Here is a 23,917-nt window from a genome sequence, read left to right as displayed (position 1 = left end):
CCCCCTAAAGGACAAGGGGGCACTCCCTCCATCTGGAGAAGAAAAGGTTTAGTCTCAAGGGGCGACACGCCTTCTTTACCATAAGAACTGTGAACTTATGGAACAGTCTACCTCAGGAACTGGTCACAGCAGGAAAATTTAACAGCTTTAAAACAGGGTTAGATACATTCCTGGTACAAAATAACATTAATGCTTATGAAGAAATATAAAATCCCATCCCTTCCCCAATATCGCGCCACACCCCTACCCTTCAATTCCCTTGTTGAACTTGATGGACGTATGTCCTTTTTTCAACCGTACTAACTATGTAACTATGTAAGTTGCATCCGAAGAACACCATACATACTGTGAAGCATGGGGTGGAAACATCATGCTTTGGGGCTGTTTTTCAGCAAAGGGACCAGGACGTAAACAGAGTAGTTCAGTGGTCATTCATCAGCGTCTGTGCATGTCAACCACGAGCAGGCACGACCATTCAAGTATTTAAATGAAGACTTTTATTATACATAACCTACAGAAACACTATCCAATAAAAGTAAAATAAATATCCTATAATAAAAGTCTTCATTTAAATACCTGAATGGTCGTGCCTGCTTGTGGTTAAAACTAGGAGACCAAGGAGGGGATTGCTACCAGAGATGCAGACTGACTGATACTGGTTAGAGGCTACATGGGCGAGAGGGGAGTAGTGGAAGCCATACTCCCCTCTTTGAAGTAAGTAAAACTACATATGAGTCTGTGGCAATATGGATGTGTTTGTAAAGAGTACAGAGACCCACTCTCTGTCCTTTTTTCTATTTGCTGCACAATTAGTCCTTGGCTCTTGGACAACTCTTCTGAGTTATTATTTTCACTTCTCTGTCAGAAATTTTGCGAGGAGCACCTGGTCGAGGTAAATATGCTGCGGAAGGTGCTACCTTCAGAAAGCTGAGTAGATCACATGGTTAAAAAGCAGTGAGTGTAAATAGGGAGGTGTGTGTGTGTGTGTGCATAAAGTGCCCTTGGCTCTCTGAAGTTTGAGGAGAAGAAAGTCTGACATTGCAAAGTGACCTGTCATCTACCCTCCAGCAAAGTGGAGACAACAGTCATTATTAGGGGGAGATTTATGAAAACCTGCCCAGAGGAAAAGTTGCCGAGTTGCCCATAGCAACCAATCAGATCATTTCTTTCATTTTTCACAGGCCTTTTCAAAAATGAAAGTAGCAATCTGACTGGTTGCTATGGGCAACTCAGCAACTTTTCCTCTGGACAAGTTTTCATAAATCTCCCCCATATGTGTACTAAGGACTACTGAATTTCCCTCCTGAATAAAAAGCTGAGAGAGACAGAGTATGCACTCAGTTACACTTGTACATTTCAAAGTTTTATAACTTTAATGTGTGCAGCTCTCCTTTTAACCCCTTAAAAGGCGTACATGTACATCCTGTGCTCCCCTTTTATGGCGCGCGCTCAGGAGCTGAAAATAAATGGGTTTTTGTTTTCAATTTTGGCCCACAAGATTTTTTTGGGGGTTACACCATACATTTTTGGGGTGAATTGATTGAAATAATTACAAAGTAAAATTGGTGGCGCAAAAAAAAATACTCTTATATAGGTCTGTAGGTGGAAGATTGAAAATGATTTTAAGTGGGAAGGAAAAAATAAACGTGCAAACATGAAACATCCCCGAGAGGGGGTTAAATACTTTTTTAACTGGTTTTGAGCTACTCCAGCTGCATCAAGATTTTAAACTGAAAAAATGTTGTTCAATACACTCTAACCTTAGATTAAAATAAATTTACTTTATTAGATAATAATAAAAATTGAATACAAAAAAATGAGGTGAGATAAATGATGAACTAATAATGCACAGAGGAGCATCCAAAAAATAGAACCAGCATAACAGTGTAAGTGACAGGTAAACATGCATCATTGGGTGTCAGTAAAGCACAAAGTTGTTTTTGCACAAAGCCAGCCTTCATAGGCTCCACAGTAACAAGTAGTCAGGTAAAAAAACACAGCAATCAATATATGCTAACAGTGACAAAATAACAAGTGCCCAGTGCATGTAAACTTATCAGTTGTCCATCACATGCTTACCCATATGGTGCTGCAGCCCCGACTCTAGCTGCATTAACAAGTGTGATGTGAACTGGGTTCAGGAACTTGTTTGTCTTACTCATGATACTGAGAAGTACACTATACCTAAAATACTCAGGTCTTAATAGTGTACTATTGGATTTTATACTCCATGTCTGAGAAATGCAGTCTTGTGGTTTAATTTGCATTGAGAACTGCAAATTACACAGCCTTTCTCCTGACCTCCCAGTAAAACATTTTCTATATGATTTTCTTTCTAGGTCTAGAAGGATGGTGGGATATGACCCTGGCTCAGAGGGATACCATCTTTCTACAACTGAAGTGGCTGTTGCAGGATCCCTTTCTGGACTGGTTACTAGAGCATTTATAAGCCCTCTGGATGTCATTAAAATACGCTTTCAGGTATTTTCCAATTATCTTTTTTATTACAATTTAACATTTGCATTGGTCTCCATAGTCATTTTGTAAGGGTGCTCTTAAAGAAAACCTGTCATTAGATCTTACCATATGTGGCAACACGTTATGGTAAATTCTTCTTCTTTACCATGCCTGGGAGACATTCCATTGAGCGGTGAGATCGGGACTGTCAATCATGCTGAGGGACTAGAAGGGTATACGGGAGCAGACGGGACTAGAAGAGGATGGCTCCCTCCCAGGGGGAATACTTATGGACCTTCAGGGGACACCTTTCAGACTTCATATCTTCACCACCGCTGCCAGTAGGAACATATCCTGGGCATGAAAAGTAAGAAGATTTTACCATATATAATGCGTTACCATATATGGTATTATCTATTGTCAGGTTTCCTTTATGAGCACCCTTAAAGAAAGGGCTTGCCACTGTTTAAAGCCCTGCCTACTATTCAATACTTCATGTGCTAGTCGCATCCATTAGTGTTGCATGTAAGAGAGTCCTCGAAGTAAAAAAAAAAATATTGGGAATCATCTGTTAATATTGACAGATGATTAACAGTAGAAAAAGACCACCTGACCTATTTAGACTGCTCTTATATGATTTCCTTTTTATTGTTGTTTTACAGTGTGTTCCCACATGCTGGTAATAGCATGCAGCTAAAACTACGCCCCCATGCATTCACCAATTGCTGTGCAATGTTGATGGGATTGTCAGGAGCATCGTGCTATTGGCGAGTGTGGGGAGACATCGTTTCAGCCACATTCACCAGCATATGACAACATGGCCTTAGGACAGATTCATGTTTTTCCAAGGCACTGTGGTTAGAACCCCTCGAGGACATACATGTATATAATAGTCACACCAAACACACACTATGATGAGTCCCCTGTATGGAGACGCCACCAGGCGAGGCCACGCACCCTCCATGATAGTGGCCCAGTGGCCGGCACTAGTAAGAGTGACAATGCCGCTCGTACTAGGAGTCCGACCCCCACCCCCCACAGACAAGTGTATCGGAGCCCTCTTCCGGTGAACCTGTCTGGAGACCCCCAGAGGCTTAGCAGCCACACATCCCGTAGTTTGTTGGCGACTCCGGAATCTGTATTGACACGGCTGGATTTACTGAAATTGACTATTTCAGTTATTTTTTCAGTGACAGTTTAGTCAATCTGATGGTGGAGCAGACAAATCTGTATGCCCAGCAGTTCATCGGCCACCACCCTGATTCTTTTTTGGCCAGGTCCAATGAATTGTACGCCATTGATTCAGCAGAAATGAGGACAAGCCTCTTGCTGCATATGGGCCTGGTCAAAAAGCCCAGTGTCAGACAGTACTGGAGTGAGGACATCCTATATCAGACCCCGCTTTACAGCATGGTGATGACACGGAAGCAGTTCGAGGCCATTCGGAAATGCCTTCATTATGCAGATAATGAGGCATGTCCACCCCGAAGTGATCCCGTCTATGACCAGCTTTACAAAGTGAGGCCGGTCATCGATCACTTTGGGGCCAAATTTTTGGAGGCCTACGTCACGCTTAGGGAGCTCTCAGTAGAGGAGTCTCTTATCAGTTTTAAGGGGAGACTCATATTCCGCCAGTATATTCCCTGGAAGCGGGCGCGGTATGGCGTGAAGCTCTACAAACTTTGTGAGAGTATCTCCGGGAACACTTACAATTTTAGAGTGTATGAGGGACGAGATTCCCGTATTGAACCCCCAGAATGTTCCCCACTCTGGGTGTTAGCGGGAAAATCGTTAGTGACCTTGTGCACCCATTGCTGGATAAGGGTTACCACGTGTACGAGACCACTTTTATACCAGCATCTCTCTGTTCACATCCCTTGCAGCCAGATCCGCATCCGCTTGTGGGACCGTGCGGAAAAACCAGAGAGGCCTCACTCTAAATTTTAGACACCTATGCCCAGCTCTATAAAACCACTAAATTGCCCAAAAAACTCTTTTTTTTTTTAATTTATTTAATTTTTTTAAATAAAAAAGTGATAAGACCTCTGAGGGTATCTTTTCCAATAATGGGTCATGGGTCACTAAGTCACTATCATCGGGGATTTTTTATGTTGTCTCAAATGCGCAGCGTTCTCTCTCCACCTGAGCGGGGTGCGCATTTGAGGCAACAGGTTAGGGACGGCAACACACATCACATTCCCAGAATGATGATTCAGAGCATAGGGTTTGGGGTGGGCATATTTTTTAGTTTTGGCTATGCTCTGGATCATCATTCTGGGAACATAACCTATTTTATTATTTTACGTCCCACTGTACCCCATTTTAGTTATTTAGTGTACCCCATGTAATGCCCCTTGAAGGGGGGGGGGGGGTCCCGCTGTTCTGGCTCCATAGGCAGCTATGTAAAAGCTCAAGGCTTCTGACTGCGCTCCTACTCCTCGGAGACCTGGTGTGCACCCTCAGAGCTGTTTACGCCCAAATATGAGGTATGTCCTTACTCCAAAGAAATGTTTCTACAAATTTACAGTCACATTTTCTCCTTTTACCACTTGTGAAAATGAATAATTTGGGGTAACCCCAGCATTTGAACGGTTTAGTTTCCAAAATAGTATGCCATGTGGGGGATTTTTTGCTGTTCTGGCACCATAGGGGCATCCTAAATGCAACATGCCCCCCCCCCCCCCATTTCAGCAAAATTTGCAAATGTGACTCCTTCTCTTCTGAGTATTGTAGTGTGCCCGCAGTGCACTTGACATCCACACATGGGGTGAGAAATTGGGCTACAAATTTTAGGAAGATTTCTCTCCTTTTACCCCTTATAAAAATTCAAAACATGCGAGTGTAAAAAATGAAGATTTTGAATTTTCTCCTTCACTTTGCTGCTATTCCTGTGAAACACCTAAAGGGTTAACAAACTTTCTGAATGTCATTTTGAATACTTGCAGGGGTGCAGTTTTAATAATGGGGTCATTTATGGGATATTTGTAATATGAAGGCCCTTCAAATCCACTTCAAAACTGAACTGGTCCCTGAAAAATTTAGACTTTGGAAATTTTGTGAAAAATTGGAAAATTACTGCTGAACTTTGAAGCCCTCTGATGTCTTCCAAAAGTAAAAAAAAATGTCAACTTTATGATGCAAACATTAACCCCTTAAGGACGCAGCCCCTTTTCACCTTAAGGACTGAGCCCTTTTTCGCAATTCTGACCACCGTCGCTTTACAAATGAATAACTCAAACGCTTTTACCGAGATTTGTTTTTTCGTGACATATTCTACTTTATTATGGTGGTAAATTTTCTGCGTTACTTGCATCCTTTTTTGGTGAAAAATCCCAAAATTTCATGAAAATGTTGAACATTTTGCATTTTTCTAAATTTGAAGCTCACTACTTGTAAGGAAAATAGATATTCCCAATAAATTTTATTTTTATTTACAAATACAATATATCCACTTTATGTTAGCATCATAAAATGGACATATTTTTGCTTTTTGAAAAAATTTGAGGGCTTCAAAGTAGAGCAGCAATTTAAAAATAATGTCATGAAAATTGCTAAATCTGAAGGGACAGATGTTACAGAACTACAACTCCCAGCATGCCTGGGCAGTCTAGGCATGCTGAGAGTTGTAGTTTGGCAACATCTGGAGGGCTACTGTTTGGACACCACTGTAACAGTGGTCTCCAAACTGTGACCCTCCAGATGTTGCAAAACTACAACTCCCAGCATGCCTAGATAGCCTTCCTAGTGGTTGCCACAGTAAAGATCACTTTACTTTCACTTTCATTTCACCCAGCCCCCCCCACCGTCGTTACCCTACCTGAGCCAGGATCCAGCAGTCTCCAGCGAAGATCAGCGATTCCCAGGCATCTTCTCCTACAGGTACCGCCCTCCATCTTCTCCTCCTCATTTTCCCCTCAACATCCAGGGGTGGGCAGAACGGGGAGTGGCCATGGCAACCCACTGTCCTGCTCTGCCATTGGTCAGAATCAGTTCTGACCCCCCCAAGGAATGCTTGCTGGGACTGATAGGCTGCAGTCGAGAGCCCTCTATGGTGGAAGTTGGGATTCTGAAAGGCTTATACCAGGCCAGGAAGCTGATTGCACAATTCTGGATCAGATCCTCCCCTCCGGGGGTGGCTGATCTTATAACTAGGGTGACTCATGTAGTGAAATTGGAAAAAGGTATATACATTAAGCGCAAGGTGGAGCGGAAGTTTGAGGATATTTGGGGATGCTGGGTGCAGAGATTTGACTCCCCTTAGGGCGCCTCTTATTATTAGTAGGATGTTTCTAAATGTGTGGCTGCGTGCGGTCTGATTGGCAAGTGAGATGCTGAAGTGGCAGATTCTACGTGTGCTTGCCTTCCTGGGATGTATGGATGTGGAAGGATGTGTGTCCTGTTGGACGGAAATTGGGGAGGTGTTTATAAAGGGGTCTGGTGGAATGTGCTCATCTGTTCATTTATGTCAATGTGGTACTTAAGTTGGAGCTTCTTTATGACTTATCTATGATACGGGCAGAGGAGCTTTTGTGGGGGTGGGATGAGACGGATCTGTCGGATCTGTTCTGTGTGGGGGGGTGGGAGGGTGTTGGGTGATCCCTGTTATTGTTAAACTGTGAAAAAACGTAATAAAAATTATCTGATTTAAAAAAGAATCAGTTCTGACCAATGGCAGGGGATAGGAGGAGATCGCAGCACTGCAACCTCACTCCTAGCCCTTAGGATGATCGGGACTGTCACTGGCAGCTCCGATCATCCCTATTTTCCGGGTGATCGGGTCACCAGAGACCTGATCAGCCCGGAATAGCAGAAAATTGCATGTCTTAATTGACATGTGATTTTCTTCGATCGCCGACATGGGGGGGGGGGGTGCCGGGGTTCCTGCTAAATGATTTCAGCAGGCATCCCGGTCCGGTCCCCAACCGGCTAGCGGCGGGGACCGGAATTCCCACGGGCGTATGCATACGCCCCACGTCCTGAAGGACTCGGGATGCAGGGCGTATGCATACGCCCGGTGTCCTGAAGAGGTTAAGCAGACAGATTGTATATGTGAATCATGTAATTTATTTGGAATATCCATTTTCCTTTTATAAGCAGAGAGCTTCAAAGTAAATAAAAAATGCAAAATTTTCAATTTTTATTATCAAATTTTTGCATTTTTCACCAAGAAATGATGCAAGTATCGACAAAATTTTACCACTAACATAAAGTAGAATATGTCATGAAAAAACAATCTCGGAATCATAATGAAAAGTAAAAGCATCCCAAAGTTATTAATGCTTAAAGTGAAAGTGTGCAAAAAATGGCCGGGTCCTACACTGAAAATTGGCTGGGTTAATTAAAACAAATAGTACATTTTTTTTTCTTTTTTTTTTATAGCAAAATGAAAACTGTCACTACAAATATGCCCTAATATGGGTCTGTAGATGCAAAAATAGAAATGTTGTCTCTTTAAAAGGCGAAGGGGGGAAAAGAAACGAAAACCCAAAAATGAAAATTGGCTCTGACGATCACATCACTGCAGCGATGATTCTGAGGCTGGTGACTCGGATGAACTTATCCTCCGCAGCAGAGGTGACTCTTGGTCTTCCTTTCCTGGGGCGGTCGGCATGTGAGACAGTTTCTTTGTAGCTCTTGATGGTTTTTGTGACTGCACTTGGTTACACTTTCCACCTAGAATAATACATATTTTCAGTTGTTTCACACTTTTTTGTTATGTCTATAATTCCACATGTGTTAATTCATAGTTTTGATACCTTCAGTGTGAATCTACAATTTTCATAGTCATGAAAATAAAGAAAACTCTTTGAATGAGAAGGTGTGTCCAAACCTTTGGTCTGTACTGTGTATATATATATATATATATATATATATATATATATATATATAATATAATATTATACCCTCTTGCTTACTTGGTTTTCATCTTCCTTAGAGGGTGGGGCGTGTCGTCACTCACCATGACTCTTCTTACTGTGCAGTGCTGGGTCCCCTCATACAATCACTGCATACTGCTCTGTAACCCCTTTCTCCCTGTTTTCGTTCTATACATGTTAGGCCCCTTTCACACTACCATTGGTCACCTGTAAAAACTCTCAAATAAATTCCTATAGATCATCCAAAGATGAGCCAAAAAATACCCATTCTTCCCATATACCCTAAGGACGTGAGTTAAAAGTGCAATCTTTATTGTATTATACGCACGCAATTTATATTAAAATACTAGGAGCCACTGTGATCCACTTTCCTAATAAATGTGAAATGACCAACTGGTTCAGTATTGGATATTAATTACACCAGATAGCGGTGCCTGCAGAACACCACTAAACTGGATACTTGGACAGATGGCTGCCTAAATTAAATCTTTCACACTGCCCCCCTCGACATGTTTCGCTGGATCACCAGCTTTATCAAGAGGTAAGCGGGCACTGGTTAAAAAACGCAGATTCTAGGGGTTTTAAAACCTCCCCTGTGACATCACAGGAAGGGGATTGTATACACCAAGGGTTACTGAACCAATCCACCGACCGGATTGATGATGGATTTTAGCAAGGACCAATCGGTGTGAGATACGTCATTCGCAATACTACCCAATTATATCTATCCACCATCGCTTGCCAATCAGGACAGCCTAGCCATGATTGACAGAATCGCTCACCTTTTGGAGGCAGCGATCCCCTTCTGACGCGCTGCGCGAAGAAGATCTGCGCGCCCTGTTAGAAAAAGATTCCGTCTCAACATGCTACTGCGCCTGCGTGGTTGCTAGGCGCTTGTTAGTAAACATCCACTCACCCGTTCTTCATGGTCTCCGCCTCCGATGACATACTACCTAGCTCTAATTCGCACGAGCCGTGCGCTTGATTCAATGTGACTGTATAGCCACTATATGTCTCCGGCTGCGCATAACTACATGCGCGGGCTGATAAGAATCAACAATAATGACTTGTATAATCACTACTGATACTGGGCAGAGAATCCACAGTTACCGATCATATGCATCTATCATTAGGTAAGTATTACGTCTTCAATATCCATATGGACATTCAGATGATGATCAAATTTCATGTGAACATCGATCAATCTGAGCCTCTATGAAAATGAATAAAAATGAATAAATAGGAGAGATACCTGGGTGAGTGTAGAAGGTTTCTATAATGGTGGATATAAAGGATAAGGAGGAATTTTTATACATTATTTTGGTTTGGAAGTGGAGATTTGGTAATCTCACATTACCTTAATTCCATACCTCTAAGGTATCTGATATACTGTCCTGTAATTGATAACCAGGTGTAGATGTCACAGGGGAGGTTTTAAAACCCCTAGAATCGGCGTTTTTTAACCAGTGCCCGCTTACCTCTTGATAAAGCTGGTGATCCAGCGAAACATGTCGAGGGGGGCAGTGTGAAAGATTTAATTTAGGCAGCCATCTGTCCAAGTATCCAGTTTAGTGGTGTTCTGCAGGCACCGCTATCTGGTGTAATTAATATCCAATACTGAACCAGTTGGTCATTTCACATTTATTAGGAAAGTGGATCACAGTGGCTCCTAGTATTTTAATATAAATTGCGTGCGTATAATACAATAAAGATTGCACTTTTAACTCACGTCCTTAGGGTATATGGGAAGAATGGGTATTTTTTGGCTCATCTTTGGATGATCTATAGGAATTTATTGGATATTTTGACCCTCCATATACCGGTCTCTCTCCTCTTTTTTGGCTGTAAAAACTCTCGTCATGAACTCCAGTCTGAAATTCCCTTAAACGGCCGTCAAAATTTCCCATTTATGTCAATGGGATTTTTTGACCATCCTTCAGCACTTATGTCCCGTTATGACTAACGGCCATTATTTTTTACGTCACTGTGCATGCACAAATTTTTGTCCAGTCAAAAATAACGGTGGGATAACAGACATAAAAATGTTAACATTAAAGTCTATGGGTGACGGATGTTTACAATTGATATCCGTTAGAGCCTGTTATTTGTACTGCTCATGCTCAGACATTATCACAACCAGGAAATAAAATAACGGACTATAACGGTTCATGTCAGATGAAATAATGGGTGATAACGGATGGAACATGTCCGTTATTTTGACAGAATGCCCTGTAAAATAACGGACATTTTTTCATGACCTCTTTCAGCAGAAAAACGATTGTGAAAATGCAGGAACATGATGGTAGTGTGAAAGAAGCCTTACACAGAGAGGAGGATTATTGGAGTTTGCCTGCAGCTTATCTAATACACTATGGTGAGTTTACAACAGGTTAAAATGTTTAAAAATAGATCATCTTAAATTAGTGCAAAGGTTTAGTGATAAAAGTACAGTAGTTTTTTATGCATACATTTTCTATCTCTTCTATCTGACTGTGTGTCATCCAGTTTTCTCAGACTCCTGAATGGCAGAGCAGCTGTTCTAACACAGTGGCCCTGATTTATCAATCAGCCCAAAACCCTAATTGTCAGGTTTTTCCCATAGCAACCAATCACAGCTCAACTATAACTTTACAAGAGCTCGTTAAGATTCGAAAGCTGAGCTCTGATTGGTTGCTGTGGGAAAAATGGACAATTAGGGTTTCAGGCTGATTAATAAATCTCCCCCAGTGTTTTACAAACACAAACACAGCTGAGAACTTGCAGTATTACACGTACAATGCTGCAGGCAGTAACGCACATTTCATGCTTAGGTACTTAGCTGAGTACTGTGCCTTTATGCTGTTGCTCTGAGCTGCTAACAGACCTAAGCAGGTCACATAGTTAGGGGACAGTGAATATAGATGATGGATCTATATGGATAGATGTGCAGCCTCAGCCAGTCAGGGACAATCACACACTGAAGAGCCGTCTAAGGGAGCCTGTACAGCACAGATATAGTCCTATACTGGTTACTGGCTTGCTTTATGGCTGGTATTCCAAGTGCTGTAAAACGTTTTTGGAATGGAGAACAAAAGATGACCCCTAAGGTTGTCAATTTTTCAGATTTCTTTTAAAGGGGTACTCCGGTGAAAAACTTTTTGTTTTAAATCAACTGGTGCCAGAAAGTTAACCCCTGCAGGGTTTTTCAGTTTTTGCACTTTCGTTTTTTCCTCCTTACCTTTTAAAAATCATATCCCTTTCAATTTTCCTCCTAAAAATCCCTATTATGGCTTAATTTTTGAGTCACCAATTCTACTTTGCAGTGACATTGGTCATTTTACCCAAAAATTCACGGCGAAACGGGAAAAAAATCATTGTGCAACAAAATCGAAGAAAAAACGCCATTTTGTAAATTTTGGGGGCTTCCGTTTCTACGCAGTGCATATTAAGGTGAAAATGACACCTTATCATTATTCTGTAGGTCCATATGGTTAAAATGATACCCTACTTAAATAGGTTTCATTTGGTCGTACTTCTGGAAAAAAAATCATAACTACATGCAGGAAAATGTATACGTTTAAAAATGTCATCTTCTGACCCCTATAACTTTTTTTATTTTTCAACTACAGGGCGGTATTAGGACTCATTTTTTGCGCCGTGATCTGAAGTTTTTATCGGTACCATTTTTGTTTTGATCGGACTTTTTGATCACTTTTTATTCATTTTTTAATGGTATAAAAAGTGACCAAAAATAAGCTTTTTGGACTTAAGAATTTTTTTTACGTGTACGCAATTGACCGTGCAGTTTAATTAACGATATATTTTTATAGTTCGGACATTTACGCACGTGGCGATACCACATATGTTTGTTTTTATTTACACTTTTTAATTTTTTTATGGGAAAAGGGGGGTAATTCAAACTTTAATAGGGAAGGGGTTACATGACCTTTATTAACACTTTTTTTTTTTGCAGTGTTATATCTCCCATAGGGACCTATAACACTGCACACACTGATCTCTCATGCTGATCACTGGCGTGTATTAACACGCCTGTGATCAGTGTTTATCGGCGCTTGACTGCTGCTGCCTGGATCTCGGGCACGGAGCAGTCATTCGTCGATCAGACACCGAGGAGGCAGGTAAGGGCCCTCCCGGTGTCAAGTAAGCTGTTTGGGACGCCGCGATTTCACCGCGGCAGTCCCAAACAGCCCGACTGAGCCGGGTTACTTTCACTTTCACTTCAGAAGCGGCGGTCAGCTTTGATCGCCGCGTCTGAAGGGTTAATACAGGGCATCACCGCGATCGGTGATGTCCTGTATTAGCCGCGGGTCCCGCCCGTTGATAGCCGCCGGGACCGACCTAATATGCCACGGGGACACCACGTGACCCCGCGGCGTATCGCGAGAGCCGGCGGAGGACGTAAATATACATCCTTCATCGTTAAGGGGTTAAACAGATTTGTAAATTACTTCTATTTAAAAATTTTATTCTTCCTGTACTTATTAGCTGCTGAATACTACAGTGGGAATTATTTTCCGTTTGAAACACAGAGCTGTCTGCTGACATCATGAGCACAGTGCTCTCTGCTGACATCTCTGTCCATTTTAAGAACTGTCCAGAGTAAAAGGAAACCCCATAGCAAGCATATGCTGTTCTGGACAGTTCCTAAAATGGACAGAGATGTCAGCAGAGAGCACTGTGCTCATGATGTCAGCAGACAGCTCTGTCTTTCAAAAAGAAAATAATTTCCGCTGTAGTATTCAGCAGCTAATAAGTACAGGAAGGGTTAAGATTTTTTAATAGAAGTAATTTACAATTCTGTTTAACTTTCTGGCACCAGTTGACTTAAAATAAAAAATAAAAAAACTTTTTTCACCGGAGTACCCCTTTAACCCCTTAAGGACTGAGCCATTTTTCACCTTAAGGACTCAGCCATTTTTTGCATTTCTGACCACTGTCACTTTAAACATTAATAACTCTGGAATGCTTTTAGTTATCAATCTGATTCCGAGATTGTTTTTTCGTGACATATTCTACTTTAACATAGTGGTAAAATTTGGTGGTAACTTGCATCCTTTCTTGGTGAAAAATCCCAAAATTTGATGAAAAATTTTAAAATTTTGCATTTTTCTAACTTTGAAGCTCTCTGCTTGTAAGGAAAATGGATATTCAAAATAATTTTTTTTTTATTCACATATACAATATGTCTACTTTATGTTTGCATCATAAAATTGACGTGTTTTTACTTTTGGAAGACACCAGAGGGCTTCAAAGTTCAGCAGCAATTTTCCAATTTTTCACAAAATTTTGAAACTCGCTTTTTTTCAGGGACCAGTTCAGGTTTGAAGTGGATTTGAAGGGCCTTCATATTAGAAATACCCTATAAAAGACCCCATTATAAAAACTGCACCCCCCAAAGTATTCAAAATGACATTCAGTCAGCGTTTTAACCCTTTAGGTGTTTCACAGGAATAGCAGCAAAGTGAAGGAGAAAATTCACAATCTTCATTTTTTACACTCGCATGTTTTTGTAGACCCAATTTTTGAATTTTTGCAAGGGGTAAAAAGGAGAAATTTTTTACTTGTATTTGAATCCCAATTTTTCTCGAGTAAGCAGAAAATACCCCCCAAAATTTGAAGCCCAATTTCTCCCGATTCAGAAAACACCCCATATGGGGGTGAAAAGTGCTCTGCTGGCGCACTACAGGTCTCAGAAGAGAAGGAGTCACATTTGGCTTTTTTGAAGGAAATTTTGCTCTGGGGGCATTCCGCATTTAGGAAGCCCCTATGGTGCCAGGACAGCAAAAAACCCCACATGGCATACCATTTTGGAAACTAGACCCCTTGGGGAACGTAAAAAGGGGTAAAGTGAACCTTAATACCCCAACGGGGTTTCACAACTTTTGCATATGTAAAAAAAAAAAAAAATTTTTACCTAAAATGCTTGGTTTCCCCAAAAAATTAACATTTTTACAAAGGGTTAAAGCAGAAAATACCCCCCAAAATTTGAAGCCCAATTTCTCCCGATTCAGAAAACACCCCATATGGGGGTGAAAAGTGCTCTGCTGGCGCACTACAGGTCTCAGAAGAGAAGGAGTCACATTTGGCTTTTTGAAAGCAAATTTTGCTCTGGGGGCATGCCGCATTTAGGAAGCCCCTATGGTGCCAGGACAGCAAAAAAAAAAACACATGGCATACCATTTTGGAAACTAGACCCCTAGGGGAACGTAACAAGGGGTTAAGTGAACCTTAATACCCCACAGGTGTTTCACGACTTTTGCATATGTAAAAAAAATAAAAAAAATTTTACCTAAAATGCCTCTTTTCCCAAAATTTTTTAATTTTTAAAAAGGGTAAAAGAAGAAAATACCCCCCAAAATTTGTAACACAATTTCTCCCGAGTACGGCGATACCCCATATGTGGCCCTAAACTGTTGCCTTGAAATACGACAGGGCTCCAAAGTGAGAGCGCCATGCGCATTTGAGGCCTAAATTAGGGACTTGCATAGGGGTGGATATAGGAGTATTCTACGCCAGTGATTCCCAAACAGGGTGCCTCCAGCTGTTGTAAAACTCCCAGCATGCCTGGACAGTCAGTGGCTATCTGACAATACTGGGAGTAGTTGTTTTGCAACAGCTGGAGGCTCCGTTTTGGAAACAGTGGCGTACCAGACGTTTTTCATTTTTATTGGGAGGGGGGCTGTGTAGGGGTATGTGTATATGTAGTGATTTTTACTTTTTATTTTGTGTGTTAGTGTAGTGTAGTGTTTTTAGGGTACAGTCACATGGGTGGGTGTTCACAGTAGTTTCACGCTGGCAGTTTGAGCCGCAGCTCAAACTTGCAGCCGGATACTTAATCTGTAATCCTCCGCCCATGTGAGTGTACCCTGTACGTTCACATTGGGGGGGGGGGGGGGGACATCCAGCTGTTGCAAAACTACAACTCCCAGCATGTACGGTCTATCAGTGCATGCTGGGAGTTGTAGTTTTGCAACCGCTGGAGGCTCCGTTTTGGAAACAGTGGCGTACCAGACGTTTTTCATTTTTATTGGGGAGGGGAGGGGGGTTGTATAGGGGTATGTGTATACATAGTGTTTTTTCCTTTTTATTTTATTTTGTGTTAGTGTAGTGTTTTTAGGGTACAGTCGCACGGGCGTGGTATGGGCATGCTGGGAGTTGTAGTTTTGCAACAGCTGGAGGCACACTGGTTGTGAAACACAGAGTTTGGTAACAAACTCAGTGTTTTGCAACCAGTGTGCCTTCAGCTGTTGCAAAAGCTACAACCCCCAGCATGTACGGACAGCGGAAGGGCATGCTGGGTCTTGTAGTTATGCAACAGCTGGAGGCATACTACTTTGGCTGGGGATGCTGGGGACTGTAGTTATGCAACAGCTGGAGACACACTGGTTTGCTACATAACTCAGTGTGCCTTCAGCTGTTGCAAAACTACAACTCCCAGCAGTCACCGACAGCCAACGGGCCTTGAAATACGACAGGGCTCCAAAGTGAGAGCGCCATGCGCATTTGAGGCCTAAATTAGGGACTTGCATAGGGGTGGATATAGGAGTATTCTACGCCAGTGATTCCCAAACAGGGTGCCTCCAGCTGTTGTAAAACTCCCAGCATGCCTGGACAGTCAGTGGCTATCTGACAATACTGGGAGTAGTTGTTTTGCAACAGCTGGAGGCTCCGTTTTGGAAACAGTGGCGTACCAGACGTTTTTCATTTTTATTGGGAGGGGGGCTGTGTAGGGGTATGTGTATATGTAGTGATTTTTACTTTTTATTTTGTGTGTTAGTGTAGTGTAGTGTTTTTAGGGTACAGTCACATGGGTGGGTGTTCACAGTAGTTTCACGCTGGCAGTTTGAGCCGCAGCTCAAACTTGCAGCCGGATACTTAATCTGTAATCCTCCGCCCATGTGAGTGTACCCTGTACGTTCACATTGGGGGGGGGGGGGGGGACATCCAGCTGTTGCAAAACTACAACTCCCAGCATGTACGGTCTATCAGTGCATGCTGGGAGTTGTAGTTTTGCAACCGCTGGAGGCTCCGTTTTGGAAACAGTGGCGTACCAGACGTTTTTCATTTTTATTGGGGAGGGGAGGGGGGTTGTATAGGGGTATGTGTATACATAGTGTTTTTTCCTTTTTATTTTATTTTGTGTTAGTGTAGTGTTTTTAGGGTACAGTCGCACGGGCGTGGTATGGGCATGCTGGGAGTTGTAGTTTTGCAACAGCTGGAGGCACACTGGTTGTGAAACACAGAGTTTGGTAACAAACTCAGTGTTTTGCAACCAGTGTGCCTTCAGCTGTTGCAAAAGCTACAACCCCCAGCATGTACGGACAGCGGAAGGGCATGCTGGGTCTTGTAGTTATGCAACAGCTGGAGGCATACTACTTTGGCTGGGGATGCTGGGGACTGTAGTTATGCAACAGCTGGAGACACACTGGTTTGCTACATAACTCAGTGTGCCTTCAGCTGTTGCAAAACTACAACTCCCAGCAGTCACCGACAGCCAACGGGCATGCTGGGAGTTGTAGTTATGCAACCAGCAGATGCACTACTACAACTCCCAGCATGCACTTTAGCTGTTGGTGCAAGCTGGGAGTTGTAGTTACACAACAGCTGAAGGTACACTTTTCCATAGAAAAAATGTGCCTCCAGCTGTTGCAAAACTACAAGTCCCAGCATGCCCATAAGGGCATGCTGGGAGTTGTGGTGGTCTGCCTCCTGCTGTTGCATAACTACAGCTCCCAGCATGCCCTTTTTGCATGCTGGGAGCTGTTGCTAAGCAACAGCAGGAGGCTGTCACTCACCTCCAACGATCCAGCCGCATGAGGTCAGTCCCTCGTCGTCGCCGTTGCTCCTGGGGCCCTGATCCCAACATTGACGCCGGGGATCGGGGTCCCCAGCACCTGGGGTGCACGTCCCGCACCCGCTCACGTCCTCCGGAAGAGGGGCGGAGCGGGTTGCGGGAGTGACACCCGCAGCAGACGCCCTGATTGGTCGGCCGGTAATCCGGCCGACGAATCGGGGCGATCGTGAGGTGGCACCAGTGCCACCTCACCCCTGCAGGCTCTGGCTGTTCCTGGACAGCCTGTAATTCCAGGTCACTGGAGACCCGATTGACCCGGAATCTGCCGCAGATCGCTGGACTGAATTGTCCAGCGATCTGCGGCCATCGCCGACATGGGGGGGGCATAATGACCCCCCTGGGCGATATGCCCCGATGCCTGCTGAACGATTTCAGCAGGCATCGGGCACCGGCTCCCCTCCAGCTAGCGGCAGGGGGCCGGGATTTGACAGGACGTACTCAAACGTCCTGAGTCCTTAAGGACTCGGAAAAGGGGCCGTTTGAGTACGTCCTGCGTCCTTAAGGGGTTAAGTAAGGTAAAATGGACTGAAATTACCACAACGTAAAGTGGGACAGTTTACCTTAAAGATTACCTGTCACCAAATAAACTTTTAGTATATTGTTCCTTATGTCATTATAAGACACTTTGCTATTTACTTGCTATTAAAATTCTCAGCCTTTAAATGTTTTTTTTTATGAGATTGAAAAAACAACCACTAGGTGGCTATGTTCTGTTTTCTGCGCAAGTCAAACAGTTAGTTTGGTCTCCTCCCAGCCTAGCAGGAGACCAAACTCAGGAGATGCGTGCGGGGCATGGGGAGGCACAGCTCTCACAGGCTTCAGAGACATCGCGCCTGCTAGGGAACGCCCACTTTCTCTTGTCCGGAGTTCACACAATGTAAGCAAAGGGAAAGGTATGATACTGAGCTTCAGAAAAGTTCAGACTTTTTTTTTAAGGGCAGGAGGGGTGTTAGGGAATATAATTTGAGTTAGTTTAGAAAATATGGTTTAATGACAGGTACTCTTTAAGGCCAAATTTAGCCCCGTCCTGAAGGGGTGTGAGAGGTTAAACTTTTTATGGAATGTGTTTTATGCTGCCACATAATTTAAAGCTGTTAAGACTTCTTTCACACTGCCGTTAGGACACGGCAGTGTGACAGCCGTCAGGGGAGCAGGAGAAAAATGACTGCATGTGCCGTCTTAATCTCTGCTACTCCCGCTACAAAATAACGGTGCCCGATGGACCCCATTATAAGAAATAGGATCCATCGGGACCTGTTATATCCCATTTTGCCCCGTCCCCATAACAGCCGTTAAAGCCTGAAAAAGAAAAAAAGAGCCTAACTGACGTTTAACCCCTTAAGGACAGCTCATTTTGACCTTGATAACCAGAGCTTTTTTGCAAATCTGACCACTGTCACTTTATGCATTAACCTCTTAAGGACCAATGACGTCCCACGACGTCATGGCCTTTTCCGGTCCCTGCCGCTCGCCGGGCAGAGATCGGAACTGGATGCCTGCTGAAATCCTTCAGCAGGCATCCAGGGCAAACGCCGAGGGGGGCCATGTAGGCCCCCCCATGTCAGCGATTGCCGCAAATCGCAAGGGAAATCGCCCTTGCGATCTGCGGCGATACCTGGCTGATCGGGTCTCTGGGACCCGATCGCCCGGTAATTTTGCATGATCCCGGCTGTCACAGACAGCCAGGACCATGCTAATGTATAGGAGCGAGGTGGCAAGCCTGCCACCTCCTCCTATACCCTGCGATCCGTCGGTTAGTTAACCGACCAATCGCAGGGGGGGGGGGGGGGCGGTTACTTCCTCCCGCCCTGCCCGGCCCCTGAAAGTCCGGACAGGACGGGAGGAAGACCGGAGGAAGCGGCGGGGGACGGGGGAGTGCTGGGGACTGGCCTCGGTACTTACCTTGTCCCTGAAGACCCGGATCCCGGCGGTGAAGACAGCGGCGACAGGTGAGTTGATCTTCAGCCTCGGTCGGGCCCTTTACAGCAATGCCGTAAAGCGACATGCATTGCTGTATTGGGACCCTGTATACTACAACTCCCAGCATGCCCAGACAGCCCTTGGCGTCTGGGCATGCTGGGAGTTGTAGTTTTGCAACATCTGGAGGTCCACAGTTTGGAGACCACTGTGCCCTTCCAGATGTTGCAAAACTACACATCCTCAGCATGCCCTTACTGTCCAGGCATGCTGGGAGTTGTAGTTCTGCAACATCTGAAGGGCCAGATGTTACAGAACTAAAACTCCCAGCATGCCTGGACAGTTTGGGCATACTGGGAGTTGTAGTTTTGCAACATCTGGAAGGGCACAGATTGGGAACCACTGTGTTAGTGGTCTGCAAACTGTAGTCCTCCAGATGTTGCAAAACTACAACTCCAAGCATGCTGGGAGTTGTAGTTCGGCAACATCTGGCTCTAAAGATGTTGCCGAACTACTACTTCCAGCATGCCTGAGAATGCTGGGAGTTGTAGTTTTGCAACAACAGGAGGCACACTGGTTGGGAAATATTGTCTGTTTCCTAACTCAGTGTTTCCCAATCCGTGTGCCTCCAGCTGTTGCAGAACTATAACTACCAGCATGCACTGATAGACTGTGCATGCTGGGAGTTGTAGTTTTGCAACAGCTGGAGGTTCCCCCCCCTGTGAATGTACAGGATACATTCACATGGGCAGGGGGCTTACAGTGAGTATCAGGCTGCAAGTTTGCAATGCAGCAAATTTTGCGCGGCAGCTCAAACTCGCAGCAGGAAACTTGCTGTAATCCCCCGCCCGTGTGACTGTACCCTAAAAACACTACACTACACTAGCACAAAATAAAATAAAAAGTAAAAAACACTACATATACACATACCCCTACACAGCCCCCCTCCCCAATAAAAATGAAAAACGTCTGGTACGCCACTGTTTTCAAAATGGAGCCTCCAGCTGTTGCAAAACAACAACTCCCAGTATTGCCGGACAGCCGTTGACTGTCCAGGCATGCTGGGAGTTTTGCAACAGCTGGAGGCACCCTGTTTGGGAATCACTGGCGTAGAATACCCCTATGCAAATCCCTAATTCAGGCCTCAAATGCACATGGCGCTCTCACTTTGGAGCCCTGTCGTATTTCAAGGCAACAGTTTAGGGCCACATATGGGGTATCGCCGTACTCGGAAGAAATAGCCTAACAAATTTTGGGGGGCTTGTTCTCCTTTCACCCCTTATGAAAAGGGGAAGTTGGGGTCTACACCAGCATGTTAGTGTAAAAAAATAAATTTTTACACTAACATGCTGGTGTTCCCCCATACTTTTCATTTTGACAAGAGGTAAAAGGGAAAAATTTGTAATGCAATTTCTCCCGACTACGGAGATACCCCATATGTGGGCGCAAAGTGCTCTGGGGGCGCACAACAAGGCCCAGAAGGGAGAGTGCGCCATGTACATTTGAGGTGATTTGCACAGGGGTGGCTGATTGTTACAGCGGTTTTGACAAACGCAAAAAAAAAAAAAAAAACCACATGTGACCCCATTTCGGAAACTACACCCCTCACGGAATGTAATGAGGGGTGCAGTGAGAATTTACCCCCCACTGGTGTCTGACAGATCTTTGGAACAGTGGGCTGTGCAAATAAAAAATTTTGTACAGCCCACTGTTCCAAAGATCTGACAGACACCAGTGGGGGGTAAATGCTCACTGTACCCCTTGTTACGTTCCTCAAGGGGTCTAGTTTCCAAAATGGTATGCCATGTGGGGGTTATTTTGCTGTCCTGGCACCATAGGGGCTTCCTAAATGTGACATGCCCCCCGAGCAAAATTTGCTCTCAAAAAGCCAAATATGACTCCTTCTCTTCTGAGCATTGTAGTTCGCCCATAGTGCACTTCAGGTCAACTTATGGGGTGCCTCCATACTCAGAAGAGATGGGGTTACAAATTTTGGGGGGTATTTTCTGCTATTAACCCTTGCATAAATGTGAAATTTGGGGGGAAACACACATTTTAGTGAAATTTTTTTACATTTTTTTACATATGCAAAAGTCGTGAAACACCTGTCGGGTATTAAGGCTCACTTTATTCCTTGTTACTTTCCTCAAGGGGTCTAGTTTCCAAAATGGTATGCCATGTGTTTTTTTTTCCTGTTCTGGCACCATAGGAGCTTCCTAAATGCAACATGCCCCCCAAAAACCATTTCAGAAAAACGTACTCTCCAAAATCCCCTTGTCGCTCCTTCGCTTCTGAGCCCTCTACTGCGCCCGCCGAACACTTTACATAGACATATGAGGTATGTGCTTACTTGAGAGAAATTGGGCTACAAATATTAGTATAAATTTTCTCCTTTTACCCCTTGTAAAAATTAAAAAATTGGGTCTACAAGAACATGCGAGTGTAAAAAATGAAGATTGTGAATTTTCTCCTTCACTTTGCTGCTATTCCTGTGAAACACCTAAAGGGTTAAAATGCTGACTGAATGTCATTTTGAATACTTTGGGGGCTGCAGTTTTTATAATGGGGTCATTTGTGGGGTATTTCTAATATGAAGACCCTTCAAATCCACTTCAAACCTGAACTGGTCCCTGAAAAATTGTAATTTTGGAAATTTTGTGAAAAATTGGAAAATTGCTGCTGAACTTTGAAGCCCTCTGGTGTCTTCCAAAAGTAAAAACACGTACATTTTATGATGCCAACATAAAGTGGACATATTGTATATGTGAATAAAAAAAAATGATTTGGAATATCCATTTTCCTTACAAGCAGAGAGCTTCAAAGTTAGAAAAATGCTAAATTTTCTATTTTTTCATCAAATTTTGGAATTTTTCACTAAGAAACGATGCAAGTATCGACAAAATTTTACCAATAACATAAAGTAGAATATGTCACGAAAAAACAATCTCGGAATCAGAATGATAGGTAAAAGCATCTCAGAGTTATTAATGTTTAAAGTGACAGTGGTCAGATGTTCAAAAAACGCTCTGGTCCTAAGGTGTAAAATGGCCTGGTCCTTAAGGGGTTAATAACTCTGAGATGCTTTTAGTTATGAATTTGATTGAGATTTTGTATTTTCATTACATAATCTACTGTAACATAGTGGTAAATTTTCGTCGTTACCTGCATCATTCCTTGGTGAAAAATTCCAAAATGTCATGAAAAGTGTTAAAATTTTGCATTTTTCTAACTTTGAAACTCTCTGCTTGTAAGGGATATGGACATACCAAATAAATTATATATTGATTCACATAAACAATATGTCTACTTTATGTTTGCATCATAATGTTGACATGTTTTTACTTTTTGAAGACATTAGAGGACTTTATAGTACAGCAGCAATTTTTCAGATTTTCAGGAAAACTTAAAAATCAGAATTTTTCTGAGCCAAGTTCAGTTTGAAGTGGATTCGAGGGGTAAGAATGTAAGAATTCCCCCCATAAATTACCCCATTATAGAAACTGCACTACTCAAAGTATTCAAAATGACATTCTGAAAGTTTGTTAACCCTTTAGGCGTTTCACAGGAATAGCAGCAAAGTGGAAGAGAAAAATCAAAATTTAAATTTTTTACACAAACATGTTCTTGCAGACCCATTTTAAAAGGAAAAAAAGCCCCCCAAAATGAGTAACCCAATTTCTCTTGAGCATGAAAATACCTTATATGTGGATGTGAAGTGCTCTGCGGGTGCACTACAGGCCTCAGAAAGCAGGGAGCGACATTGGTCTTTTGGAGAGAGGATTTGGCTAGAATAAAAGTCGGGGCCATGTTGTGTTGGAACATAATAAGAGCTTCAGTGAGCCTTTTATACCCCACAGATGTTTGATACAGTGGGTCGTAAATATGGAAAAAAAAAATAATTTTCCACTAGAATACTGTTGTAACCCCAAACTTAGCAATTTCAAAGGGGGTAAAAGGAGAAAAAGGGCCCACCAAATTTCTAGCCCAATTTCTCCCGAGTATGGAAATACCCCATATGTGGATGTAAAGTGCTCTGAGGGCGCACTACCTCAGAAAGGAAGGAGTGACATTGGTCTTTTGGAGAGAGGATTTGGCTAGAATAAAAGTCGGGGGCCATGTTGTGTTTAACAAGTCCCCATGGTACCAGAACAGCGGGAACCCCCCACATGTGACACCATTTTGGAAACTAAATCCCTTAAGGAACGTAACAAGAGCTTTAGTGAGCCTTTATATCCCACAGATGTTTGCAACAGAGGGCCCTAAATATGGAAAATTTGATTTTTTTTTACACTAAAATGCTGGTGTAACCCCAAATTTTGCATTTTTAAGGGGTAAAAGGAGAAAAAAAAAACTACCAAATTTTGTAACACAATTTCTTCCATGTGAGAAAATACCCCATATGTGGTCATAAGCAGCTTTTTGGCCACATGGTAGGACTGAGAAGGGAAGTAGCATCCTGTGGATTTTAGGACATATAGTAATTTTACCTTGAATTATTTTTAGGCCCCACTGCATGTCAGCCAATGATTTGAACTTTCAAATGATGTAATACAACCATAAGTTAGCTCATTTCTGATTATTGCGATTATAGGGTTGAATTTGTCATAAAAAGAACAAGAATCTTTCGTGAAGCACGTCTGTATTTATAGCGCCGTTGATCCTGTTTTAGACATACCATGAAATACTTTTCTTCCCAAACTAAAAAAATGGGGATCAAACTAAAGCTTCAGTTAAAATTAATGTCACTAACTTTGTATTTGTATAAATAAGACAATATCATGCTAATTATGCAGCTAATTATGCATGTCAAGCC

The 23,917-nt window shown here is 43.0% G+C and overlaps 1 protein-coding gene across 13 annotated transcripts in view; it reads left to right on the top strand.

Annotated features, from left to right (window-relative positions):
- The window catches only part of SLC25A19 (solute carrier family 25 member 19), a 203,849-nt gene that overhangs the window by 71,824 nt on the left and 108,108 nt on the right, over nt 1-23,917 (top strand). For 7 of the 13 annotated variants that reach the window (XM_056550273.1, XM_056550275.1, XM_056550271.1 and 4 more), the window contains one exon: nt 2,340-2,481. In XM_056550273.1, coding sequence (XP_056406248.1) covers nt 2,340-2,481 — 142 coding nt within the window. Of the gene's footprint in view, nt 1-1,310; nt 1,330-2,339; nt 2,482-6,250; nt 6,337-7,915; nt 8,032-10,600; nt 10,708-23,917 lie in introns of those variants that run through there. The other 6 variants (XM_056550279.1, XM_056550280.1, XM_056550281.1 and 3 more) reach the window with 6 other exon arrangements.

This window comes from Hyla sarda, chromosome 13 (genome assembly GCF_029499605.1).
Source record: "Hyla sarda isolate aHylSar1 chromosome 13, aHylSar1.hap1, whole genome shotgun sequence".
Lineage (NCBI taxonomy): Eukaryota > Metazoa > Chordata > Amphibia > Anura > Hylidae > Hyla > Hyla sarda.
Note: the sequence above shows the minus strand (reverse complement) of the source record. Positions and strands in the feature narration are given on the sequence as shown.